This window comes from Epinephelus lanceolatus, chromosome 15 (genome assembly GCF_041903045.1).
Source record: "Epinephelus lanceolatus isolate andai-2023 chromosome 15, ASM4190304v1, whole genome shotgun sequence".
NCBI classification, from domain to species: domain Eukaryota; kingdom Metazoa; phylum Chordata; class Actinopteri; order Perciformes; family Serranidae; genus Epinephelus; species Epinephelus lanceolatus.
The window spans coordinates 23,117,827-23,140,774 of NC_135748.1; the positions used below are offsets into that span (position 1 = coordinate 23,117,827).

Here is a 22,948-nt window from a genome sequence, read left to right on the forward strand (position 1 = left end):
AACTGAACTGAACCAGACTACTTGGTGGAAACGGGGCTGTTGTTTACTATTTGTCAGTCACAGTCAGTAGAGATCCAACACTACGATGCTTTCATCTAGGAAGACCTCACATGGTTTGACTTTACAAAGCCTTATTGGATTTTTGTACACTAAAAGTTTTCTGTTGCTGTTAATGTGACTAGTAAATATTTTGAATGATAGTCAAGTTGGAATTAAGTAGACTTGCAATTTACAATTGTAGTTTACATAATTATGAATAAGACCAGATTGAGCATTTTAGATGTAGATTCTTCTGTCTGGAAAGACCTCAATAAACTACAAACACCACCGGAATCCCACACTGAGACAATGAATGACCTTTTAAACATCTAATCGAGACATCCCATCATAGTTTAAAAATAGGTCCAAAATGAAAGTTGTGCCGACTTCTGTGACATTACCTGACCATCAGAATTAGCTGTCCTAGCAACATCAAAATATGAGATTAACATGGTCTGTCTAGCTATTCTGCTAAAGTATATGAACACTGTGCATTCAGCAACTTCATACATCATCAAAACTGAGAACTATACATCATCTAAGCCTAAAAATAATAGATCAACGTTCACTCACACTGGACACGAACCCCAGTCTCCTGGGTAAAAGTCCTGTGCTTGACCCAGTCATTGACCACAACTTCTTCTCTATGTTGCTCTTAATGCTGCGTCACCTGACTTTCTGGGAGAAAGCTCTAAAGGCTTTTCTCTTGTAATTTTTTTTACCTTAACCTCAGAGAATTTTTCTGATGTTAGCCTAAATTAGTTTTTTCCCCCATAAATTCACCACTTTAATGTCAGATAATATCCACATATTTTTTCTTTTATTTTACGGCTTTAATCTTGGATATTCTGAATATAACCCCCCTTCCCCAGCTCCATTTTATTTCTGTTGTTTATTTTTTTTTTTTCCACTGACAATGGCTCTAGTACTCGATACTTAATTAAAGAGCAATATTAGAATTTTTATCAATAAATTTATAGAATGATGTTAATTTATTACATTTGAACACAACATCTACGCAGTAATATTGATTATAATTGCAGTTTTTAGCCTTTGAAAGTTTGAAGTCTAAGAAAAAATGTAGAAAATTGTTATTTTATTTTTTAATGGTGCTGATGCTTACGTCACAACACCTCCTATTTGGCTTTGCACCCACAATTATTTGCCATAATAATGTTAGGCAGTGTTTCCTAAACAGTGTTAATATTTGATTTGGTAGTCTGAACAGGTAGCTTAACAGCTGAGCAAGTCTAATTTTGTTTTGGGTTCATCATGGGTGCCATGACACACAAAGCGGCCTGTGTTGCTTTCACACAATCAAGATTTAATGCTCCCAAGCGCCACAAGCTCATTAGTAAACCGCAATATTAAATAATTGATTGCATCAGTGACGCAGCGCATCTGTGCTCCTTCGAGTCATGTTGCATCTGTGCTGTCACAGACTGAACGATGTGATGGTTTGATACGTAGCATCAATAATCAGATGGAACTATAGTAGCTAATGTTGCACGGCAATTAATTTACGTGTGATTTAGAGACTCTATAGCCTGGAAAAATATATGAGTTATTGGGCTTGCTGGAAGATATATCAATAATAAATTGCCATTTAGCCTGTAGTGTTTCCCAGAGCTGCTGAGATAAACTGATAACATTTGGGGAAAACAATTTGTTAATCTTCAGCCATAAATTATTGAACATTTGTCGTATTGAATGCACACTAACGAAAGATAAATCATTGTTTCTACAGTGCCCTGTCTTTATGTGCCAATTCTTAGATTTACTGTTTGTCATTTTTTGCATAATCACATCTATTTATCTTTGTCTTTGTCTCTGTGTTTTTATTTAAATTACTATTTCCTTTATTTTGCAAAATTTTCCTTTCTCTTTTTGAGCTTCATATTTTTGACACTTTTCCAATCTTAAAATACAATCCCATATCTTCTGTATCATCTGTTTTATATCTGTGACTGTACATAGATATGATTTTATAATTCTTTCATGCATTGACACAACAATGCTGTATATATAATCTTCTTTGGCTCAGTAAAAATATTTAAAACATACTGAACACCAACCAAAATCCTAACCCCCATTCAAGTAGAGAGAAACATCTGTAATTTTGAAATGTTAGGGTTAGAAATAAAGAACCTTAAATTTAAATCTCTCCTCCCTGTGTCTTTTCAGAACTCGATGACAGCTCTGATTGTGGCGGTGAAAGGCGGCTACACAAAGGTTGTAAAGGAGCTGCTGAAGAGGAACCCAAATGTCAACATGACAGACAAGGATGGCAACACGGCCCTGGCCATCGCTGCCAAGGAGGGTCACACTGAGATCGTGCAGGACCTGCTGGATGCAGGCACCTATGTCAATATCCTAGACAGGGTGAGGCCACCCTACAGCAGCATTGCGCACTTGCTGTTTGAAGACGTGGAAAAGCAGTTGATATGAAATGAAACATAATTTAAACAAAATTTGTGCCTCTCCTTCTGTTTTTGCTTTCTGTCTCTTTCACTATCTCTGTCAGAGTGGGGAGACCATGCTGATTGGAGCAGTGAGAGGAGGTCATGTGGAAATAGTCCGAGCTCTGCTGAACAAATATGCTGATATTGACGTCAGGGGTCAGGTAGGGTCTCCTCTCCCACTATCTTCACTACCATATTGATGTTTAAATACAGGCATGAGGGTGTTTGTTTTCTCTATGTGATATGTCCCTCTGTTGTTTCTGGGTAAAGTGAATTTTAATCCATGGGATTACACAAACATACACAGTGATTAATGGTATATAATGCCCTGTGATTGATGCCCTATATAATGCTACACATTATACATAAACAACGCACAATACAAAATAACACACTACATTCTCTGTTAATCCATATGATTTTTTTGACATGGTTTATTACTTAAAAGGTAAACTAATATTTGTCATGTCCTTTCTACATCAGGATGGAAAGACTGCCCTCTACTGGGCAGTGGAGAAAGGCAACGCTACCATGGTGAGAGACATCCTGCAGTGTAACCCGGACACTGAGAGCTGCACTAAGGTACAACACACTCAGTAGTCAAGATGTAAAATACACTCTCTCTTATCCTTTGAATTTCACGACTGTTACTTCTAAAGTGTCATGTTTCTCTCTGCATTTCTCTCCTGCATGTGTATTTCATATACCAAGTTTATAATATAAAAGTAAAGTCAGTGATAGAAAAGACCTCTAAGTGACATATTTTATGGGGTTTTCATATTATATTTAATGCATAACAAAAACATTACGGAACATCTGATAAGCTAACCGTAGTTACTACAGGAAGTCTGTAAAAAAAAAAAAGGCAATATGAATGAATTTCAAGCAGATTATTTTCTGACAGTATTGCATCAGAGATGAATTTTTCTGATGTTTTTAGGAATTTTTTTTATTTTTTTATTTTTTTGTCTGTGTTGTGTATTTTTTTATTTTTACTTTAACAACCATACATACTTAATAGGTTTTTTTTTTATTATTTTTTTTTTTATTTTGACAAATTCAGTGTTTTCTTCACCCTGCCGCTTGGCCATTGTTCAGTTAGCTCTTTGTTTAAACTGTGCATTTTTAAAATACAGGATGAGGCTGTTTAGCAGAGTGAAGGCTGTGTGAATGTAGCTTGTGTTCAGGTCTTCACTGTGCCCTTATCATGTGAGATTTTTTAAGTTTATATTTTGAATAATATCACAACTTCAAAAATAACAATTTTATTTTGTTTTCTTCACATAAATAAATGAAATGCAGAGATATAGGCCAATGTATATATTTCCAAAACATCTACTTACACTTCTTAAAATCAAGAAGGCCTTGTGACAGTTGTAAAGCTTTGGTGACCCCTAGTGGAGGTCGAGACCCTTCGGTTTGGAACCAATGATTTTAAAGTCCAGTGTTTGTGTGTGTCCTTGCATTTTAGGAGGGAGAGACCCCACTTATTAAAGCCACAAAAATGAGGAACATAGAGATAGTGGAACTTCTGCTGGATAAAGGAGCCAAGGTGTCTGCTGTGGAAAAGGTACTTTGTAAAAACACACTTGCACATTACACACACCTGTACAGAAAATCCTCTCATAACAGGATTTTAATAGTTATTTAGTTTAGTAATTTGGGGTATGCTTTGTCTTTGGAGTGATTTCTTGAACGTTACTTTTTAGTTTGATAGTAACAAAAAGCAGTCAACTCAGTGTTTTTCTTCCTTCAGAAAGGAGACACGCCCCTCCACATTGCCATCCGAGGACGAAGCCGAAAGTTGGCTGAGCTGTTACTGAGGAATCCTAAAGACGGCCGCCTGCTTTATCGCCCCAACAAAGCTGGAGAGACACCGTACAACATCGACTGTACCCACCAGAAAAGCATCCTCACACAGATATTTGGAGCCAGTATGACCCGTGTTTCTATTTCATTCAGAAAGAATTGTGTGACAAAACACGCTCACAGCCTTGTTGTTCAGAAATCAGAAAAGATTGAACTGTTTTACTTTGTCCTCTTCTTCTGCACTTCCTTATCTTTTTTTCTCTGTCAGAGCACCTGTCCCCTTCTGAATCAGATGGAGACATGTTGGGTTATGACCTGTATAGCAGTGCTCTAGCAGACATCCTCAGCGAGCCCACCATGCAGCCACCTATCTGTGTTGGACTGTACGCTCAGTGGGGCAGCGGCAAGTCTTTCCTTCTTAAGAAACTGGAGGGTAAGTAAGCTCACAGCATTAAAATGGTCTTGTACAAAGATGAAAAGAACTGCATTGGGAAAAATTAGACAGTGCCTTCTGTAACACTTAACAAATGATGTTCAGTGGGTCTGTTTTAATATTGCTTTATATCCACATACTGTCCTGTATTTGATTATTTTTTCCTTCCTCTTGTCCATTAGATGAGATGAAGACCTTCGCAGGCCAGCAGATAGAGCCATTGTTCCAGTTCTCTTGGCTGGTTGTCTTCCTCACCCTGCTTCTCTGCGGCTCAGTGGCCGTGGTTCTGGGCTTCACTGTTGATCCCAGGCTGGCAATCGCCGTCTCCCTCAGCCTCCTCGCTCTGCTCTACATCTTCTTTGGTGAGGAGACAGATGAGCTTGAAATGCAACACTGATGCAATAAGTGATGAGTGTGGAGAAATGTAGTTTTCATTTGACCTGCTCCTCAAGGAGAGCAGCCTCCTGGGAAGTGGTTGTATCACATAAGGCCATGTACTTGTGTTCTGCTTTCATAAAAAAATGAGAATACCAATAAAAGTAAAGATAGATATAAAATAAAATAACGTTGGTAATATTGATATTTATACAGGGTTTTCTGTGTTGAACTTTTGAAACTGCTTTGATCACGAGAGTGTGCCATTATACAGCTAATACCAAGCATGATGATGACTTAAGCTTTTTAGCCTACATTGTTATTGATTTTTAAGAGAAAAAGTTAGGTAAGTTCTCTTAAAAAACTTACCTTTGTTTATGAATAGAACTTAACCATATTGTTACCTGACTACAAAGCTGAAACAATTCCGTCTCCCCCACTGTCTCCAGTGTTGGTGTACTTTGGAAGTCGGCGTGAGAGGGAGAGCTGGAACTGGGCGTGGGTCATCAGCACCCGTCTGGCTCGCCAGGTCGGTTACCTGGAGCTGCTGCTCAAACTGATGTTTGTCAACCCCCCTGAACTTCCTGAGCAGACCACCCGTGCACTGCCTGTCAGGTGATAGTGACACACAAACACACACACACGACACACAGGTCTAAGGAAGAATCTAAACACTTCACCTCTGCATTTATTGTGAGTTTTAAAGCTCAAGAGATGGGTTAGTATGACTGTTACATCACTACTTAAGTGTTCACAACATTGTTAAAATGAACAGTCCCAGTTCCTGTGTAACCTAACAAATCAAAGCATCATTTCTGTCTCTTACATGTCACACAGGTTCCTGTTCACAGACTACAACCGTCTCTCCAGCGTTGGAGGGGAGACCTCTATGGCTGAGATGATTGCCACGCTCTCTGATGCCTGTGAGAGGGAGTTTGGCTTCATGGCCACCAGGCTCTTCAGGGTTTTCAAGAACGATGAGGTCCAAGGTGATGTTGCCATCTTTGGCTTTAGATGTCAGTCACGTGATGACTCTTATGGCAGCGCACAACGTCACAATCAGACCTGCAGTTTGTATTAAAAATCATACAGCATATTTGCAACTACAAGCTTGCATTAAATAGGGATAGGATGTGTGACATCAGTCAACTAGTCAATTAAATGTTGCTTAAGACTGTTTTTTAATTTTAGACAAGTCAACTAGTCTATATTTAGTTAGTAACGTCCCTTTTAATTTGCCTGCCATTAGTGGCAGGCAAATTAAAATATGAATGTGTGCTGTCCTGTTTAATAGCATAATAAACAAGGTCCCCTGAATTATTGGTATTTTATCTAATTTTGCATCACTGCAAAATTAGATTGAGAATGCTGTCGAAAGAATGACACTCTTGAAAGCATAGAGGAGCTCAGGTAAGTATAACTGCTGCTCAAAATGGATGGTTTTCTTTCATCCTTCCTTAAACAGTCTTAATATGTGAAGGCTGCGGTAATTCAGTGTGCATAGGAAACATAGTTTTTGTTAGTGTTCTGTCTCTCTCACATTATCTTCTACCTTCATCTCATACTGCAGGTAAGAAGTGGAAGAAAACATGTTGTGTACCCTCCTTCGTGCTGTTTGCATTGACACTGGGATGCCTGATCACTGGTATGGCTCTGTTGGCCATCTTTAAGGTGGGTTAATAGAGTAATGAGCTGGATACACTGTGTTTAAACAGTACGCCTTCTAACCACTAGGTGACAGGATGCCCCACTAATCAGTTCCAATGCTTTCATTTCTCCAGGTGGACTCTGAGAACTTGACAGTGAATGCAGTGCTGATAGCCATGGCCAGTGTGGTGGGCTTGGCCTTACTCCTCAACTGTAGGACCTGGTGGCAGGTGGCCGACTCTGTCCTTAACTCCCAGAGGAAACGGCTGCACAGTGCTGCCAACAACATGCATAGACTCAAGAGTGAAGGCTTTATGAAGGTAGACTAAAACAATTTATTCATTGTACTCAGTGAAGGATGAATGCAAATCCTTCGACATCCTGTTGTCGTGGCTAAAGGGGCATTCCATTTGCTTGTGAAGTTATGACGCTGTAGTTCCTAAAACCAATCAATTTCCTTTGTCCTTGTTTTTAGCAATTGATTTACTTTTCCTGTCTCACACCAGGTTCTGAAGCATGAAGTAGAGCTGATGTCAAAAATGGCCAAAACCATTGATGGCTTTACCCAGAACCAGACACGCATGGCTGTCATCATAGACGGACTGGACGCCTGTGAGCAGGACAGAGTTCTGCAGATGCTTGACACGGTGTGTGTTTCCACATGTGTGTGTGGGAACAAAAATGATGAGTGGAGCTTCCTTTTGACTGATAACATGAGATACTATAAAGCAATTATATTTTCAACATCTGTCACTCAAGCAAATTTCTTACCATGAGACAGACTGTCGTAGAGCTGCCGCCATTTGGCTTTAACTTTAGTGGGTCTCCCACCTGTGTACACAGAGCCCACACATCTCCAGTGCTGCGCAGCCACCCTGGTGTTCCCAGCTGCCTCAGCTCTCCTCCAAGTTTAGATTCTTCCTCCCAGCTGCTGTAATAAAATTTCCTTTAGCCAAATGTTATTATTTGATGAAGTAATCCCAGAGAAGATGGCAACCTCCTGTGTGCTAATGTAATCTTCTCATCTCTGCAAGCACCTCCCAGTCACTCTGAAACCATCTTGTTTTCAGAGAGATTCAAACACAGCACTCTGAAATCCTTTTTTCGTAGGTTACACAAATTTAATCTTTTTTTTTTTCCTCCAGTCTGTGTACTTTTCCGACCAGATAATTTGCATCAAAGATGCAGATCATGTGATGGTGCCCTGAGCTGATGGTGCTGACAGCTGCTGTAGGGACAGAGGTTCATGATCTTGTGGGGCTAGGCTGATGGTGCTGGCCAGGGGTTAACAAACCATGTATGCATGTAGCACAAATCGATGTCCTGTGACACTTGGACAATGTCCCTTAGTTAGCAGAGTGGAAATCCCCGACACCATGTGCTGCAGACAGTCAGTTCTCACGGGTGTCGTTAACTTTAAGTACTACGGCTGACTGGTGCCTCTAGCTGACATGTTGTTGATTAGATTGTAAACTTACCATTTTGACACTAAAGTAGTAGACACTCAAAGTTCACAAGCCTGTGTCTGAAAGCATCACGAAAAGTTCTTGTTTGGTAAACACATTTTATGAAAAAATAAAAAAGGGTGGTGAGAGATATCCTTTACACACCAACTTATGCTTCCTTTCTCGTTTCAGGTGAGGGTACTCTTCTCCAAAGGCCCTTTTATCTCCATCTTTGCAAGTGACCCCCATATTATCATCAAAGCCATCAACCAAAACCTCAACAGCGTGCTAAGAGACTCCAACATCAACGGACATGACTACATGAGGAACATCGTCCACCTGCCAGTATTCCTCAACAGCAGAGGCCTCAGTACGGCCAAGAAGCTCTGCATGGCGACCCCCGTCAATGGAGAACCATCATCTGCTGAGGGTAAAGGGCTGATATACAACATATTGTATAGTGTATGGTGGACTGCACACAGTTTGGGGCCATTTGGGGCATGAATTGACAGGTTCTGTAGATACAGTGCTATTTCAAAGGATGCTTCCCTTATTTTATATAAATTTATTATTTAAGGTTATTATAACATTCCCTATGTATTCAAATCAGAAAATTCGGATACCACGTTAGTTTGGAACCGAAAGTCACACAATAACACAAACAAACTAAACTATTGAAGCGGTGGTACACCGGCAACTCCCATGTGCTGCAAGGTAAAATGATTGCTTCTGTCAAAGAAGTATGGTGGCTTTGCAGTACGCTGTTGGAGGGGCTGTCCCAAAACAAGGTAAAGCGGTAAAAATAATCTAAATATAATGTGTAATTAAGCTGATATATCTGTTTTGCTGGTGCCCCCGTCTACAGCAACTGGACTTTTCGACATAAATAGTGTTTTCACCTTGCCAAACACATAGTTGCTGGTCTACCACTGCCTTGAATGGTTTCTTTGTGTTATTGTGTGACTTTCGGAACTAAACTAACATGGGATCCACAGAAGTATATTGCTTTTCACCTGGTTGTATAAAGGTGTAATAACCCTTAAATACAGGCATTTAATATTTATTGTTCATTTTATTTTTTACTCAAATGCACTGCTCAGTTTTTTATTCTCTTTCTCTGTAGGATGGCATGAAGATATGGAGAGGAAGATGTCTCTGACCAGCCTGGGCCAAGACAAGTTTGGCAGCAAGACCGCCCTAAACCGCAGGGTAACAGCTATTCACGGTTATGTCTATAGACCAATATCACATACTATGTTTTGTTGGGGTTTAGAGCCCCACATCAGTAGTTCCCAACCCCACCCATGCTCTGAAACTAAAGAAGACAAGGAAGAAAAAGAGAGATCCCCCCTTCTCAGATGGTAGGGGATGCAGTGTGAGTCATAGGAGGAAGAATGATAATGATTAATTGATGGGCATCAATAAAAATACAAGTCCAAGAGTAGGATTATTGTAAAGCCAAATCAGTTATACCAACACCAATATATCAAGCAGTGTTTATTCTACTTGTCACCCTAGATAGACGCAGTTCAAACCCCACCCTAACCCATAACAACCAAATCAAAAAAGCCAACAGTAATAACAAATTGCAGAGAAGCTTTCAATACAAAGTTTAAAATGGAGACAGATGTATTGTTCATAGAGCAGGCTAAAATAAATTGTTTTCCCACCACACTCTCACAGCGCTCATGTTATACGGAAATATTGTACAGCTGGAAATTAATATCATAACATTAATCAAAGCAAATTAAAATGCAGTTAGTTCACCACAGCTTGAATAGAAAACATTGGATTAGGGTTAGAGATGCTGCCTTACAAACTGTCAGCGCTCTCTGTGTTCGGTCTCCTCCCTGAATGGCGGGAGGGGGTTCAGTGCAGGCGTGGTGTTGGCAAGCAGCGCAGAGGCCAGAGGACAGAAGGAGACACATGGAGACGAAAAGAGAGGTGCTCGGTGTGCGGCCAAGGTTCCTGGTGTAATTGATGTAATGACTGTTTATCCTTCCTGCTGCGTTGCCACAGCCTAATGACAAGGCCTAGCAGCAGTGGGTCCCTGTGACAAAACACTGGCACCAGGTCTGCTGGCAGGAGGCTAAGTGACTCTGCTGCTGTCGCTGATGCCTCCCTCCCCCCAGCGAGACCTTCCCACTACCCCTCCTTCTTTCCCGCCTCCCTCTCTTGTTTGTTTGTTTGACATTTGTTTGTACCTCGGGTTTATCTAGTACCCTCAATTATTGGTGTTGGCCCTTCTATTACGGGCGGCATGCTCTTTTTATTTGCCCTCCGCCACGAGCTAGCTCTTGGCAGGAGGGCCCTCTTTCTACAAGTGGAGATTAAAATGAGGGCAGGAGGGGAAAATGAATTAGTGGCTCTCCATTTTCATGTGGCTTCTCAAGTTGCAGATGACATTAGGAGTATCTCTACCATCTTATTTCCATTTACTGGAATTAAATCTTGTTTACAAGAACAATAATAATTACCTGGAACTCTGCGCTCAGTATTGCTTTAGTGGAACACAAATGCACAGCAGTAGCACAGTACAGCCCATATGTTATCAGTAGTTAGCTTTGTGTTAAGGGTTACTTTCCCAGTAGTTCCAGGACGAAAGAAAGGTATAAAAAGAAATCACCAACAGGGCATCAAGTAAGAATCACCTCAAGTCCTTGTCAATCTCAGTCCATTTAGTCCTCAAAGGAAATTAAAGCGATTATCGTCTCATGACTTTTATCTCATTTATCTGTCGACCTTCAGGGCTGAAGAATGAAGCCACTTAAACCAAAACTGCAGTTCTTTACATGGCCACTTGAGACTGGCTCCAGAAACGAGTCAATCCCCATAGACCCCCATGTTAAAAGGCCCAACTTTACAGCAGAAATAAACATGTTTACAGCCTGGTACAAAAATGGTTTTGGTTTATATAGCTACTTTTCTCATTCATGACAACTGTACGGGGGTGAATTCTTATATAACTCACCCATTTACGTTTTATCAAGGCTTATAGTTATGTATAATTTAGGGCGTGGTAGTCTGAGTGACAGGCTGTCTGAGAGGTCTCACCACAGCCTGTGAGTCAGATCCACCCCTCGCTCCTCCACAGCTCCACCAACTCGGCTGAATATGGTCACTTCTGGCTCCAAAATAACAAGATGGCGACGGACAAAGCGCCGAACTCGAGGCTTCAAAACAGGAGTCTACAAAATAGTGGGTGAAGTCATGGTAGCTACGTCCGGTATTTTGACAGTCTTTGCATTTATCTAGCAAATACTGCTACAAACCCATTGTAAACTCACTGAGCAAATAAATCACGGTAAAGAAATTAGGAAAGAATTGTAAATGTGATAATCCCGGGAAACGACACGCATAAAATTAAGGGAGCAGAGACAAAACAAATTCGTCAAGTATACCAGATATTTCCTTTTTGTCTATGTAGGTATTGTCCATAATCATATATAATGGTTATTTTGATCAACACTTAAAACATTTCTCAATATAAAGCAGATGAATCACAGAAAATAAATTAGGAAATCGTATAAATGTGATAATACTGGTTAACCACATACTTAGGTTAAGGATAGAAAAAAAATTGCATTAATTATTTTAAAAAATGAAGAATCCACCCTCACAAAGTATGACAGTATTTTACAGAATGATTGAAAAGTGAATCAGCAAGGTTAAGAAGAACGACCAGGATTAAGCAAATCAAGAATGAATCATCTAAATGAACCAACAAAGCTGTAAAACTACATTAAAAATCAACATATATTGAAAAACACACTGCCCAGGACTGTCTGTATGATGGACCTTTTCAGTTCTGACTGAGTGGTGGCCATATGTTTCATCTCTCTGAGAAAGAGGTCATGAGACTGGCGTTACGACTTCAAAGTCAACCAAAAGCCTCGCCTTGGCTCATGACCATGGCAGCTGTCTGATATCATCACAGCTGTTCTCTGCTAGATCTGTGTCAATAGCTTGCCTGTGTGTCATGACTGTTCAGCTTTGGACAGTGGCTCTTTGATTTTTATTTGCAGTCACAGGGAATTATATGTTTTGCTCACGAAAAGATGGGTGATATTGAAGGAATGATGGAAGACGTTGATCATTATAGTGACAAAATAAAATAGAACTTGAGACTCTATCCACACATCTACATGTATTCCTCGATCTGTTCAAGCATAAGGTTTTACAGTGACATGACCTGAGATCGCCTGCTCTCCTGTCTCATGATGCACAGCTTGCAGGGATGACGCATGTGTAATCAAAACCTCTGCAGGAGTCAAGACTAATGTAAATGCTTTTGTTTCACTCGTACTTTCAATTTGTCTGTAGAGAGATCTTATTTTTAAGACTTCCCTGCACAGCACACAGCTGTTAAATGTCTCCAGACTGAAGTGTATTCCCACTGCTAACTACTTTTTTTGACACACAGGATTTCTGCCCTACAGTTTGTGATACATGAACGTTGGATTAAAACAACAAATGAACCCGTCGTCTTGGAGACATAATAATCATGCCAAGCCAGCTGGGACCATGACGAATTAAAAACTTGTAAACATTTCTGATCTCATGCTAATTTGAGTTTCTGTATTTTTCTATAAAGGACACATACCGGCGTCGGCAGATGCAGAGGAGCATCACCAGACAGATGTCCTTTGACCTGACAAAGCTGCTGGTGACGGAGGACTGGTTCAGTGACATCAGCCCACAGACCATGAGGAGACTGCTCAACATTGTTTCTATCACAGGTAAAGAATAAACCACATTCTGCTTCTCATAATTGTCAAATAACAGTTGTCTTTACAGCAACATCAAAGTTATTAAATCCTAGTTTAACTCACTGGATGGTTAGCCAGTAATAAGGAAATATTATTGGGGTTGTAGGAGGAAAAAACACACAAACAAAGCTCTGGTGGCATTTAATTCGAGACCAGCAGGGGTCAACATGTGGTTGCAGAGGCGGTGGAATTAACAAAGCATTTTAATGAAGAGTAGGCAGGCATTGAAATTAAAAATAGATATTACAGTGGAAACCACTCGTATGGATCAAAAAGCTTGGGACAGAATCATTCCCATACAAATGCTGTTTAACTAAGTTGCCAATAGTAATCAAGAAGTCCACTTACACTGTTCACTTTGGGTCTTTCTATAAATTTCAACATATGGAGAAACTATTTACAACCACGGTAAGGTTATTTATTAATTGACATTACTGCCTCAATCGCCTTGTGGGAACCTGTCTGCTTCCTGCTGCTACCTGAGGCCGGTGCTTTATGCACACTGAAGTCATGCTGGGAAAAAGAAAGTCATTTACTCTCATCAAAAACGTAGCCTCCTTGAAGCTTGAACTAACTGCCAAAAACGAGCCAATGATATGCAGCAGCGATACTTGCCCTGCGTTCCAAGTCGCATACTTAATTTTCTTTTTAGTATCAGTATGTACAGGAGCTGCCCTTACAAAGTACGCACTATAGCATGCAGTATGCATACAACTGGGACATAGTACTTTGTCATTAAGTTGAGCCTTGAACTTTAACCCTCTTACTCATGTATCTGTTGCATTCTCTACTGTAAAATTTGAAGTAAAAAGAAAAAGTATCTGATCTGGAATACAGCATTGGTGTTCCTCGGGCTACCTCGTGTCGTCTCCTCAAACAGAACAGTCATGGCTGCCAGTGATGGAGACAGAAAACGAATATGCATGAGGAAAGCATGTGTGGTTGAAGCCGTTCTCATAAAGTGGACTGATAATGAACAGCTGAACTTTATTTTCAAACAGTTATTTAAAACCAGTTAAGAGTGAAGCTGTGTATTTCACTACTTTATATTCATGTAATAAATATTCAAATGTCAGTAAGATGGTAATCTGGTTGAGAAATAAAGAAAAAGGTTATATTAACCATCTGCTTTTAGAGATCAGTTTGACCTGGACAAACGTAATCACTGTTAACAGTTTCCACTTTTTTTTGCATTTGCAATAATGTCATGAGAGCAAGTTAAGATTTCAAGAATGATGGGCGCAGATGTATTAATATATTAGCGACAGATTATACAAGAGTCCTAGACTGTGTGATGTTGGCCAACTTGTGTGAAAGTTGAGACAATAAGCCTCTGTAGCTGAACCATAATGTGTAATGGATGCCAGTATACTGTATTTACAGTATATTTGATGTAAAACTGATAACTGTGCAGTTACAAGCCCACTTCTCTGCTCTTAATGCCACGACTTTGGGCAGATTATTAATGGACATAGACAATTAGGAGGATGCTAATAATTTTGTCAGGCAGAGTACACCAGAGTGACTTAAAAGGCCACTAATCCTCCACACCATTGTTTACAGGTCGTCTGTTGCGGGCCAATCAGATCATCTTCAACTGGGATCGGCTGGCGTCATGGATCAACCTGACAGAGGAGTGGCCTTACAGGACGTCGTGGATCATCCTGTTTTTGGAAGAGACTGACGGAGTGTCTGACCAGTTGACTCTCAAGACCATCTATGAGAGGTACAAAGACACACAAACATATAAACATATTGACAGACACAACCACCAACTCTTTCATCTGATTAACGAGATGCACAGACTTATTCAGTACACCCACATAATTTCTTTGTTTCATTCTTTTTTACTTTACTTTCTTCCTTCTTGTTTTATTGTTTTTCCATCACTCATAAGTCTTAGCTTAGATGAGTTCATCTTAAGGACCCAGTGTTGTCAGTAAACCGCTGAATCCCTGCAGAGTTGCTCCTGTGTCCTGACCTTCCAGAGGAGATCAAAAAGCCAAAACAGTCAATAAATAATCACATTTCTTGATGTTCTCTCTTTGAAATATTGATATAAGTAACTTTGACCAGCAGGTGGCAGTAGAGGATTTTGTTTTCTGTGTGGGCTACATTAGTCCACACTCACTGCTAATGGCTTTGAGTGCCACACTAATTGGCAACTGACAGACAGATTTTGTAATTGATCATAATGCACAAGACAAACGCTGACTGCGTTACAGCCTGGACCTCTTCAGGGACACATTTCCTTAAAACTGGACATTTTTTGGTTGAGCAGTGAAGGAAAAGTCTTGTGTCTGTGTGTGTGTGTGTGTGTGTGTGTGTGTGTGTATACAGTATGACTGTTCATGCCTTTGTATGTGTGTGGTCACAGATGCTTTTAGGCGTGCTCACCGCAGACACAGAGGAGGAGGCCGACACAGGCCGAGTCGCTGGGTTTGGGTGCTGTTGTGCATCAGTCGATGGCCTTTAAAGGTTGCACTCTGTCACAATACACTAGCGCCTACGACTCCTGTGGCAGGGAAGCGTCACAGACAGTTACTGTCAGCCAGTCAGCCAGCTACATTCAGCAGACAACCCTCCCTCCCCCCATCTCCAAGGCAAACCACTGCCTCATTAGACTAGGTTTTCTGTTTGGGTTTCAGAGGACAATAAGCATTACATTCCATTTTTATATAGCAGTCAAGTAATACATTAGATGTGTACAGGTTGAGGGGAGGACAGATGACAAGGTATTAGATGAGAAGCATCTTAGTCAGGAGGCTGTAACTCGATTATTGCGCTTGATAATGACGATCCCTGCTTTTTATAATTGTTAATTCATGTGGAAAAATACATCCCCACACTTCTCTGTTGTATATCTTTATAATGTTTAAGTACAGTGAGCATCCTAAAGAAGATCGCCACACTTTTACCATAATTATTGTGGAAAATAAAACTGGGAGATATAATTATACACTAGGACAGCCATAACATTCTGCAGTGTTTCTACATCTCACCAAAGGCCTGGATTCAAGCGCCTTCACCACAGCATGGGATTGTGCTTACACTGCTCATTAGACTTAATATAGCCATCATCGTGTTTTTGACCAACGGTCCTGTCTTCCTTCATCTTCCTCCTCACTGGGTGTCTTTCCAAATGGCTGCTCTGTTCTGCAGTGGCCATCGGAGAAGCGGCCTTAATGATGATGACAGGAAGCCTCAAACAGGCTAAACACGACGCCTTGCCTAGAGGCCTTATCTCTTGCACTAATCTTCCGCTGATAAGACTCAGGCCTCTGTCTGCGTATCTTTTTCTGTCTCTCTGCTCTTTTCTTCTCCTTCTTTACAATCCGAGGCTCTTAAGTCCCCTTTTTTGTTCTGGATGAGATGTTCTGTCTTTTTTCCTTAGAGATGGATGGGTACTTGACTGGCCTCTCTGAACCTCAGGCCCCTTCTCCCCGACTGTCTCTCTGCTGTAGAAATGGATAGCTACTTCTTTTTGCTTTCCTTTTTAGCAGTGTATATGAATACACACATGCACAGCACATGTCACATCTTATTTTGTTGCTTAAATTCAACCAGTGGACCATTTCCTGTATCTCGGAGTTAGCATCTTTTTGGTTAATTGTTACCGCCAGACCGACATGCTTCAGACCTCATGTGTGTGCTTTGTTTGTGTTCTAACATGCATACATAGAGTTGTTGTGCCCAGCCATTTTTACACAGCGGAACTGCACATCCCCTGAGCGTTACTAAGTGAATATATTAGTGGTGAAGTGAACATGGGGGTGAGTCAGCCCCTTATAGGTCAGCTGTCGCCCTGCATCTCAGTCACAAAGCAGCATGCTCTTCCTCTCCTCTCTTCTCTGTGAGGCTTGCTACAGCTCAGCAGGCCACAATACACAGAGCTTCAGAAATGTTACGTTTTATAAGTCGTTATAGATAAATCAGACATCTAGGATTAAGGTAAAAATAAAATTTGGCTTAGCGTCAGACTCAGTTTAGACTTCATGCCCTACCTAGCCCTCCAAATTAAAACTATATTGACCCATACACTGCTAAACCACAGGGAAATACTGCATGAGTTACACAGAGTGCCTCTCAGTGATGAAGGTGACAGCTACTCTCCATGGCACGTACCTGAACTCCTGGAAAAGAGAGAAAAAATAGAAACACTCGCCCACCTTCCCTCATATCTCACACAAACACACACGCTTTCGAAACGACTAAAAGCTGTTTTTAGCAACTTGCCTGGCAATAACAAGTGCCATGAAGGGCTGTGAAGTGTCATTGTAGGACACGGCGTGAAGAGAAACGTGTAGCGCTAATTCCCGTAGCGGGAGCGGGCCAGTACAGCCGTCTTAATCTGATGGAGAATGTGTAATCGGTTAATAACTTCAGCGATTTCTATCATTAACAGTAAGGCCGGGAGCTGCCCAGACTAATGCAAGGTAGCAGGGGGAAATATCTGAGTGTAACAAAGATGGCACTGTCTGTAGGAGATATTGGCTCAAAGTAATCAAGCTTACACACACACATGCATACACAGAGTGCAGCTGAAATGTTTGTCTTGCTAGTCCTGCAGGGGGAAACTACAGATTACACCTGGAGTGGTGAGCCAGCGTCAGGGCCTGCCCAGCACACTGACAGAAAGCAGAACAGAAAACAAAAACAGTGTTTTGGACCGGCCCTCAAATTTGTAGCCGTCAAATTAACAGCCCCAAATCCGTGTTTTGAATGCTGTTTTTTGATCACCAGCAAATTGAATTTGGAGCCTCCAGCCTTGTGACTATCATTTTCAGCTGTATCATTTCTTCCTTCTCAGTGCCTCAGTGTCTTCTCAGGAGTTAGTTGTTCCTAGTTTTAGCTGCCATTAGAGACTTAATGAGTATAGCTAACCTAGCTCACTCCTGCTTCATGGTTATTGCTTTAAAGCAGCCCTGCCATTTCCCAGAGACTGTTAATGGGCTTTTTGTATGTTTATTTCCTTGATGTTGTTTAGAGTCATTACATTACAGAAAAGCTTCCGCTAAATAGCTAAATGTAGAGTGATTTCAAGTGGCTGAGCCAGTGTAGGTCCTGGATGTTACTCGAGGACACATGTTAGACACGTGGCTGTTGTTATGACTTTTGCTATGTTTTTGGAAATCTGACCATCTTTATACTTTTTATTCTGAATTTAGTTCCCTATTATCTTTTATAAAAATAGTCAGTTGTCTTCCTGGGGGGCTTGTGTGTGTTGATGTTGACCTAAATTTCATACTTAAATTGCAGATGCTGCCTTTAAAGATTTAATAGCACATTTCTGCATAAATTTGCTTTGTAATGTAGAGACATGGCTCGATATTAGGTAATCCACTTTGTTATTCGTCTTTACTTAGACAGAAGATTGACATGAAATGACTCAGCAACTTTTATATAGTCGATTAAATCAATTAAAATGCTGATTTTAATTGTTTTCAATTCTATTAAAGTCAATATCTTTGGATGTGGGACTGTTGATCAGGCAAAACAAGCAATACGAAGATGTCAACTTATGTTCTTGGTAAGGCTAAGTATCTTTTAAAGAATTACGATACCAGTACCAAAACCATTATGTTTAAAGTCATACTAATACAATAAAGTACTTTGATTTTTTTTTAAACTTCATTCGATGCGAATGGAAGCATTCGGTCACATAAATGCCATCAGACACCACAGGCATGTAGTATAGCCATACTTTCAAACCCTTTGGTGGCATCTCGGCATGCTGCTGCCGACTCAATCAAATATACTGTGCACGACTTCATAGCACAGACTGTATGGGCTGTAACTGCTGTTGTAGGGGGTGAGGAATGCTTGTGGTGATTGGCTACAAGCGAAACAAATCATCAAATAATGATTTTTTTCTAGATCTAGGTACAAAAGAATCAAATGCACTGATAATTTGACTGGAGAAGTTTTGACACTACTCCATACTGGATTGTTTTGGTCGATACCTGAATAGTTTCGAGCAATGATACCCAACGGTAGATCTCGAAAGGTGCGATTGACTTTGTTCTCTGTTTTCTGTTATTTTATAGAACTATTAATCGACTAACTGAGATGATAATAGGCAGTTTAGTAGTTCTTGTAGCCCTGGTGGCATGTTAGGCAAGATGAATCAATCACACAGACTAGCATGGAAGTGTGAGTGAAACCGATATCAGGGGACATGATCAGTCAGTTACGATTTCTCTGGAACCACCTTGAAGGACCTTTAAAGGACTGCCAATGCAGTCTGTAGGCAACAGTTTCAGTTAATGTCTCTATTTACTAGTTATATACATTTGACAGTGGTGATTTGTTTCAAAGTAAAGAGTTCTGTGTTTCGCTTGAAGGGTTAACATATTTGGACCTAATGATGTATGGGGGTGGGTTCAGTCGGCCCCTCAGAGAGTTTATTCCTGGATGCCCAGATCCCGTTTTCAGCACTAGGAGAGAAAAAAAAGTGTCACTGGTCCACTGAGCAGGTTCCTGCACTGCTCTGACATCTGGTGCCCTGTCTGTGCCAGGATGCCCCCGCCACACTCAGGAGTGTGTTTCTGGCGCTGCACCTGAATCCTCTGTTCAGTACACCCACACATAGATACACACACAAACTATTGCATATAGACACACTCACACACACATGCGCAAACTGTGGCAGAATGCATGCACGCTGTAACTGAAACAAGCACACATACAAACACTATTTGCCACTACAAGCGTTTGTGATTGAACATATGCATGCGCACACCTCAGATCACACATAAAGCTGGTGTGTGTGGTACGCATGCAACACACACACGTATCTACACACAAACACACCTAGCTCTCACACCAGTGCAAGAGCATATGTCACCCCAAACTCCTCTGAGAATCAGTGTAATTAATCAGACCCTGAGATGCAGGCTGCATTCAACAAACACGCTTATGCACACACACACACGTTCACACACACGTTCACACAGCACAGGAGGCAGAACACAGCAGAAAAATTGTTGTCAGGTAAAATTGTGGATTTAGAAGTGCTGTTCATTCTGTTTGCCAGTACTTGTGTGTAAAACAAATCTCTAAATCCTGATGCACTTTCTGCTTTTAATTTTTACGTCACAGCTTATGAACAATCAACTCTCCGTCCTTCAGCTTTTCTTCCTCTCTGCTTAGTTGTTCCGACCCTTCATTCATCAACCAAACAATGTCCCTCTCAGCGACGTGACTAGAGCCAGGCACTTCTCGGACACTTCAAAACTTTTTTTTTTTTTTTTTTTTTCCTCTTTCCTCACTAATCGCACTCTGAATGAATACGTAGCCAGGCAATTCAGTCTTAATTAGAGAGACTCTTATCCCAAGTACTGAAACATTAAGATGACACTCTCTTCATTCAGGATTACTTTAATTGGCACAATTATTGTAATTTGGTTGCAATTATGTGCTGGGATAAAAGTGCTGTTCCAAAGCTCATGCGGGTGATTCCCTTTATGTGGAATCCTTTAATAAGCTCTTAAATATCTGACCGCGAAAAAAAAAAAAAAAAAGGCGAGATCTTATTCTTTTCTTATGATGAATACTTTTGAACTTTCCCTGCCCTCAAATGAAAAGTCTTTATTCTTTGCTACGTGGCTTAACGTTCATGTGACTTCCTGTCATATTCGTGACACTTTCTGTCATCAGGATGCGCGGAAAATGCTAAAAAAACAACGTTTTTTTTCCTTGTCTCATTGTCCCCGAGCTAAATCCCTCCAGGAGGCGTTTCAATGAAAAGCAGAGTATAACTGGTAATGCCATCGCTCATTGCGCTGCCGTTTGCCAAGAGGCCTGAAAACGTGTATGGATTTGTAAAGGCTGGTGTGAAACCACCTATGTCTCAATAGAGTTCTGGCTCCATCACTGATAGGACACTGGCATTGATTCCGCACACCAGTGTGCAGACAGACCACCTGACTGACGAGTAAGATAAAGACAGATGGAGACAAAAAAAAGAAAGTATGGTAGGTGTGAGATAAAGATGGAAAACGGAGAGGGTTGGGATTAGATAAGAGAGGGCATTAAGAGAAAGTGGGAAGAAAAGAGAGTCTGGTCTCTGGAGGTAAAACGAGGTAAAAGAATTAAAGTGTGTTTAGAGGATCAGACCAGATACCAGAAGCGTTACTGCAAGGCGAGTTTGCCGTCGGTGTGTTCATGTCTCAGGTGTATTCAAAGCCTCAGGTGATGCTGCTGCGCGAAGTGAGATAGTCCAGGACACACACAGATTCATGCACATGTACCCTGGGCCCCGCATGGCTGTTTATAGAGTGAAACTGGTCCTCTGCTGATTTGAGAGTGTGTGTGTGTCGGTCGCCCCAGCTAGCATTGTCATTCCTCCATCCCTCAGGTGTTTGGCGGTGGTGACTCAGACACGAATCGGCTACAGCCAGCTCCACCACCACTCAAATCCTGCTGAGCTGCTCAAAATGTTAAACAAAAAAAACACTGCAGCCACCGTGAGTGCATACAGGTGACACAGGAGGAGGTGTCTGTGCAAGGTGTGTTTTTAATTGTGTATGCGTGTATTTGTGCGCGGAGCCTACCACGTGAGGACGGATAGAACGTCATGCAGCATTCCTTGTTAGAAAATCCTCAAAGCGCTTTTCATTGCTGCCTGTAAGCCGAGGTTGAGGGATTAGTCTAATTGGTCTGAAACAAGAGAACTGCTCTGTTCCCTTTTTGTGCAAAGCATAAAGAATCATTTCAAATGCAATAAAAGCCCCTGCTACACCTCCGACTGGCCTCTGCTCTTTAGTCATAGAGTCGTCCATCAGTGACGACAAGGTTGGATTAACATTTAAATGTGACACTGAGATGGAAGGAGAGGAGGGCTGAGAAGCAGACATCTGCCTGATACTCTGGTATTTCTGCATTATCGCTGATCTCTCGCCCGCTCTGCTGTCTCTTTGTGCCGGAACTGCTGGAAGGTGGGGGGCTGATTATAAATAGCAGCGCAGGGTTGCAAGAGGGTCAGCGCTGACCTTTAAGTGGACAACGAGATTTGCCACTCAGACGCCGCAGGAGCCACAGGCACACTTGATAGTTGGACACACACACGATGCACGCACACACACACACACACACACACATTCAACCCTTAACTGACGTTAACATCCTAGCCCTTCAAAAGTCAATGGAGGTCAGGCCTTTTTAGGGTGTGTGTGTGTGTGTGTGTGTGTGTGTGTAGAAACCACACTGAAATGGCAAAGAATGACTAGTGGGCAAGCCCAAAGACGGTGAATTACAGATTGAGCCTATATTGGGAGGAATCACATGCATCCTTTTCTTCCCCATCTTTGCTTTTAAAGCAGCTTTTATTTGGGCATGTGATCACGGTACCAGCCCTGTACAGCTCAAGGATTTAGTTATCAGATTTGTCTGCTGTGGTCTCTCAAGCAATGTGCTTCAGAAAGTTCTTAAAAATAAGGAGAGGCTTACCTCACTGCCACATACTCAGACACAAATTGGAGTGGAGGAGCTTTTGTAATTATTAGGGCTGCTCCCTGAAGTCAAAGACTCAAATCATCAGTCAGAGACCCCTCAGTCAGCTGAGAGTCTTCAAGTCTAGCAGTCTTTTTCTTTTGTCAGTCAGTGAGCAGTGTCCTAGGGACAAATTTTCCCCAGATTTAGCTGCAGGGTGAGCACTCCTCGCTTTCATGCTGCTCTCCAGTACAGTCCAGTAGCTGTAGACCCAGACCCTGGGTGAGTCTCAGTGAGACAGAGAAAGCAGCCAAGAGGAAGGGAGGCCAGAGGGCTCTGAGATATAGAAGTGGTGAATTTGCAGCTCACAGCAACTTCATATGATTCGGTCTTTGGCTTTTGTTTGATATCTAGTGTCAGAAAGTGTTGTGACACATTTCTGACCCATTGCTAGCATAGTTAGCATGCAATAATTAGCTAACTTGGCATGTTTACTTCATCCTAAACGTTCCTCAGAACCCCATTTGAACGCTCAAA

General features: G+C 41.3%; 1 protein-coding gene across 7 annotated transcripts in view; it reads left to right on the top strand.

The window, feature by feature from the left end:
- kidins220a (kinase D-interacting substrate 220a) overlaps positions 1 to 22,948 on the top strand; it is a 56,197-nt gene that overhangs the window by 11,692 nt on the left and 21,557 nt on the right. For all 7 annotated transcript variants that reach the window (XM_033643445.2, XM_078175071.1, XM_078175072.1 and 4 more), the window contains 16 exons: positions 2,224 to 2,421; positions 2,564 to 2,662; positions 2,985 to 3,083; positions 3,973 to 4,071; positions 4,258 to 4,435; positions 4,579 to 4,743; positions 4,926 to 5,105; positions 5,568 to 5,733; positions 5,956 to 6,107; positions 6,689 to 6,789; positions 6,900 to 7,085; positions 7,272 to 7,412; positions 8,403 to 8,640; positions 9,334 to 9,419; positions 12,805 to 12,949; positions 14,543 to 14,705. In XM_033643445.2, coding sequence (XP_033499336.2) covers positions 2,224 to 2,421; positions 2,564 to 2,662; positions 2,985 to 3,083; positions 3,973 to 4,071; positions 4,258 to 4,435; positions 4,579 to 4,743; positions 4,926 to 5,105; positions 5,568 to 5,733; positions 5,956 to 6,107; positions 6,689 to 6,789; positions 6,900 to 7,085; positions 7,272 to 7,412; positions 8,403 to 8,640; positions 9,334 to 9,419; positions 12,805 to 12,949; positions 14,543 to 14,705 — 2,396 coding nt within the window. The remainder of the gene's footprint in view (positions 1 to 2,223; positions 2,422 to 2,563; positions 2,663 to 2,984; positions 3,084 to 3,972; positions 4,072 to 4,257; positions 4,436 to 4,578; positions 4,744 to 4,925; positions 5,106 to 5,567; positions 5,734 to 5,955; positions 6,108 to 6,688; positions 6,790 to 6,899; positions 7,086 to 7,271; positions 7,413 to 8,402; positions 8,641 to 9,333; positions 9,420 to 12,804; positions 12,950 to 14,542; positions 14,706 to 22,948) is intronic.